Below are 4,960 nucleotides of genomic sequence, written 5' to 3'. Positions count from 1 at the left end.
GCAAAAAACTCCATCAAAAAAAAAAAAAAATGCAGATCCTCAGCCTCTATACGGTAGAAATTCTGATTCATCGGGTCTAGAGCAGGGCCTGGTCTCGGTGACTTTAATAGGCTTCCTAAAAATTCTATACACACCACTTTTACAAACCACTGGGATAAGATATTTGGGAAGACTTACATGTACCTTTTAGAGCTGTGGAATGCTTAACATGGACATAGAAGAAGAAAATATTTAAAAACACAGAAAACTCTAATCCTTTCCTTCCATGGATCCTCAGTTATACCGGGAGCCGCTCTGCCTCCAACATGGCGATCGTTGATGTGAAGATGGTCTCTGGCTTCATTCCCCTGAAGCCAACAGTGAAAACGGTAGGTTTATCATAACCCCAGAATGCCCTGTTTGATTTCATGTTGTATGTATCCCCAGCATAAGACAATACTAATATTAAAATACTGTGAAAATCAATCTCTATCAAAGCCTTACACTTTTTCCAAGCTCAGAAATACAATCACATGTGTTCGTATGAATGCTCACCGTGTGCACAGCCCTGCGCAAGGACCTGTGACTACAAGAAAAAGATTGTCAGCAGGTGTTTTTCAATGTCTTCTTAGCTCAGAATTTTGTTAAGAAGATAAAACATATGAACATGAACCAGTGAAAAATATGAAAATGACTGGCATAAACTATAAGTATTACAGAAGTTAAAAGGAAAATTGGGGCAGGCAAACCGGGAAAAAAACTCCTTATGAAGAAATAGAAACTGAATTGAACTTTGAAATATGAGTAACTACCAAGTTTAGAATACCTAGCTGTCTTTTCGTCAGATAAATAACTTTACACATTGGTCTTGTGTCATACTGATATTGAACCCTTTATGCCTTTCATTTTTAATTGTGTTACATTATATCTTTGCTTACAAAAAGCATTTGAAGAATTCTATCCTCAGGGTTATTTTGGCAATACAAAATATTTTTTCTGTGGATCCCCCAAGGATTTCATCTATTTATTAACATTGGTGGTGTTTCAATTTTCTTCAGCTTGAAAGATCTAACCATGTGAGCCGGACAGAAGTCAGCAACAACCATGTCTTGATTTACCTGGATAAGGTAAGAGACCTTCTAGTCTATTTGCAAAAAAAAAAAAAAAAAAGGTAGATAATAATCCTCCAAGGGAACATCTGGGAAGGTAAATGCATTTTAGAAACATCACTTCCATGCTAGAAATTTCAGAATTCTAATGTTAACTCTAAAAGAATGTTCTCCTCTCCTTTATTTATATTTCACCAGGCATTACGGGTAGAAATGGCTTATTAGGATCTTGGGATATGAATATTCCTAAAACCCCATAAGCAAGAAATCTTCACAGAATGTGTTTATTACGTTGACAGGTTATTTTGATAGCCAGTAATATAAGGAAGTAGCGCTTATGATTAGTCAATTATTAGTTAATTATCAACATAACAACAATATGAAAGGAAAAAAAACTGTCAATCTCCACAAGGACTTGACCCATAAAATAATAAGACCAGTTCACCAATAAACCAATCTGATTTTATAGATACGTGTGGTAGGAGAGTTTGTTCATGCACATGTTGATGGGAATTATGGTTTACAAATTTTATGAAATTTAAGCCTGGAAAGATCAACCTTTTAGATGCCTCCTTGAGTCTACACAAGTATTCCTGTAAGACAGAGAAGTGAAGCTATACCAAATCTCTGGATATTTAAAAATGAACACAGTCATCCAATAAAAAGTATGTATCACTTACCCCCATGAAAGGAGCTATGTATCGGCATTGACAGAAGTATATGTGTTGTGTTAGTTTTTTAAGAAATAATCTGGAGAATTTATCATCCCCTCTGAGAGATTTCTGCACAATTTAATTAAGGACCCTATAGTGTGCTGTAGGATGATAAAGCTTTTCCCCCAAAAAACAGGTGAATACTTAAACTAATTCGAAGAGAGAAGAAAGCTTCCTGAAAGGTCATTTAATTGACTTTTGCTTTCCAGGTGTCAAACCAGACACTGAGCTTGTTCTTCACGGTTCTGCAAGATGTCCCAGTAAGAGATCTGAAACCAGCCATAGTGAAAGTCTATGATTACTACGAGACGGGTGAGTGACAGTGATTTTCACATAGAAATATTTAATTCCTGATCACAGAAATTCAGATTTGGGAGATGTGTTGGGGCTATTTATTACATTAAGTAATTACATTATCACTTCATTTTGTCTCCATCGAGTCTGATGCTCCTCTTTTTGTCTGTTATACACACATTGTAGAAACAACCTACATTATAAATATATCAACTACTAATACGAAACACCTGTGGGATATTCAGTTCCCTTTTCATCAGATAAATAGACTGTATGACTATGAGATTTAAGTAAGTAGAACATCTGAAGAGTCCTTCAGGAGTTTGGGATAAAAGAAAATATAAAACACTATATTTGAAAGGAGAATATAAGGTAGCAAGCAATGCATCAAATGAGTGATGCTAATGTTTCTGGTACAATACTGTTCTTCCCACAACAAACTCCTTCCTTGGCCTGTATCCCACAGATGTTTGCTTTCTTCCTCACTTCATGTAATGATTTCTGGTTTTTTGTTGGTTTTTTTCTTTTCCAGATGAGTTTGCAATTGCTGAATACAATGCCCCTTGCAGCAAAGGTGAGTCACTCACACTCTTTCAAAAGGCAGTCAGAGCTCCTTCAACTTGTCCCCCAAACCTTCTCCTTCATAAAACCCTGGGTAAATATTTGTCAAAAACATCAGGTTACTCACACTGCACATTACTATAGAAAAACACATTTACTGGAGAGGGCCATTGACTCTGTCAAACCTCAGACAGTCCATAGGATTGCTTATGGGTAAAGATTTGTAACAGATTTGGGTTCCCACTGTACTGATTAGGTTTCTTTGGGCACTATGCCACTCAGAACTAAGGGAAAGAATACTCTCTGCTCATGGAGACCCAAGTCTGTCTTAATTTTTTTTCTTTCCAATATCACAGATCTTGGAAATGCTTGAAGATCACAAGGCTGAAAACTGCTTTGCTGGAGTCCTGTTTTCAGAGCTCCACAGAAGACACATGTTTTTGTATCTTTAGAGACTTGATGAATAAACATTTTTTCTGGTCAATGTCTTTCCCTGTTTCCTGTTCATTCAATAAATATCTTTTTACATTTCCATATGATTCCCAATAGAACACCAAGATAAAACTTAAAGGAATCAAGTGCTGAGGGACTTCAGAATACAAAAAAAAAAAAGATACAGTGATGTTGGTATGAGTAGGTTTCATGTAAGGACTGTGGGGAAAGAAGAAAGTATTGGGTTATATACTAGAAAGGTGGTTATGGAAATACCCTATGAAAAACCCGAAGAGTGAATTTTTATGAGAAAACAAGACTGGCTTCACCAGAAAAGACTCTTTACATTAAAATGAAGTAGAATGGAATACAACATTGAACAGGTCGTAATGGGAGGCAGGATAATTGGGACCTGACCTGAACTGGGAGTTGTGTGTCCTGTGTTACCCCAAAATCGGCCACTGATGAGAGTCATCAGTCAGTTAACCTGGGGTCTCAGATTCAATAACAGATGAGCTGAAAACAATGAAGGGAGGGTTCATGCAGAAGCAAGTTTTCTCAGAAGAAGGAATGTGTATGACTCAAAGTCCAAATAGGAGTATTATATTGGAGCATCTTTCTTCTGGAACTTTAAGCCAGGATGAAAGGATAGCTGTAAAGTCAAGGAGATACTCTGATGCAGAAATCAGTTCTCACAACATCTGGTTGATGTCTGATGTCTCACAACATTTCTTTAGTCTATTTTTAAAATATATAATTTTCTTTGCAGTAAGTATTGCAACATATATTTCCATTCTATGGAAGGAGAAGCAAAAGCTTCAGGAGTTTTTGAAGAAGTTGGAAAGACTAAAGCAGGAGGATTGAGCCAAGAGAGTCTGAGGACAATGCTAGGAGTCCTACTCTTCATTTGGCACAAAAATGACAATGTTTAGTTAGGCAGAAGGTGAGTACGAATTGTATAAACTAAGAACTGGAAAGGACTTTGAAGTTCGAGCAATCCTTAGCTCTGTCTCCAGGCTAAACAAAATAAGAAATAAAAGCTATCACTTTTGTGTGGTGCTTATTCTGTAAGCACCACACAGATATTAACATATCAGCATCATGGGATCCTTGAGGTGTCACTTTCCTGGCCAGTCTGGTGGCACCTTTGCCTGAGTTTTTCTCTGGGCCCACTGGGCTACTTCTGCCCACTCGCACTTGCTGGCAACCTGGGTCCCGGATCCAAGAGAGACTGAGACGGGTGCAGCGGAGAGGGGCGTGCTAGGGGTGTGTGAGCAAACGTGGCCACTGTGCAGTCACACACACCAGTTGCTGCCTGGGTTGGGCATCTCCAAGCACCAGCACAGGCTCTCTGTGAGGCGGCTGGACGAGGCACACAACAAACAGCTTCTCCCTGGACCAGGTGCACCACAAGCAGCTTCCCACAGTGGCACGGGGGAATGCAGTGACATCAACCAGGGCCCCAACGAGAGAGTCACAGCCCGGGCTCAAGAAGCTCCCAGGTCTGGGCTCTCCAGAGGGCCGCGGCTCTTCTCTCGCTGTGGGGAGCAAGGGGCATGTTGCAGCCGTGTTTGTGGTACGGCTCTTTTAGCCTTGCTGTGCGGCTCCTCAGCTCCTGCATCAAGCAGACAAGTGGAGAATGAGACAGATGAAGAGGAGCATTATTCAGCAATGGAACAGAAGGATGAGGAAGACGAAGAGGAAGGAGACCCGCAGTTAGTAGCTCCTTTCCACAGCCAGGGTGTCCTTTCCACAGCCAGGGTGTCCCAACGAGTGTTCAGCTTCTATCAGAAAGGAGACCCTGGAGTGAGCGGCTCCTCTCTGCAAACAGGTCTTCCCATCGAGTGTTCAGCTTTCAGCAGAGAGGAGGTC

General features: G+C 40.0%; 1 protein-coding gene across 3 annotated transcripts in view; it reads left to right on the top strand.

Annotated features, from left to right (window-relative positions):
• LOC105541979 (alpha-2-macroglobulin) overlaps positions 1–3,144 on the top strand; it is a 51,711-nt gene extending 48,567 nt beyond the window's left edge. For 2 of the 3 annotated variants that reach the window (XM_011983303.1, XM_011983304.1), the window contains 5 exons: positions 278–368; positions 1,038–1,106; positions 2,011–2,113; positions 2,628–2,669; positions 3,013–3,144. In XM_011983303.1, the coding sequence (XP_011838693.1) occupies positions 278–368; positions 1,038–1,106; positions 2,011–2,113; positions 2,628–2,669; positions 3,013–3,029 (322 nt within the window). In that variant the 3' untranslated portion in view covers positions 3,030–3,144. Of the gene's footprint in view, positions 1–277; positions 369–1,037; positions 1,107–2,010; positions 2,114–2,627 lie in introns of all 3 variants that reach the window. The other variant, XM_011983301.1, reaches the window with a different exon arrangement.
• Positions 3,145–4,960: the final 1,816 nt, after the last annotated feature.

The sequence above is a fragment of the Mandrillus leucophaeus genome, unplaced genomic scaffold (assembly GCF_000951045.1).
Source record: "Mandrillus leucophaeus isolate KB7577 unplaced genomic scaffold, Mleu.le_1.0 Scaffold249, whole genome shotgun sequence".
NCBI classification, from domain to species: domain Eukaryota; kingdom Metazoa; phylum Chordata; class Mammalia; order Primates; family Cercopithecidae; genus Mandrillus; species Mandrillus leucophaeus.
This window is presented reverse-complemented; position numbering and strand designations above follow the sequence as displayed.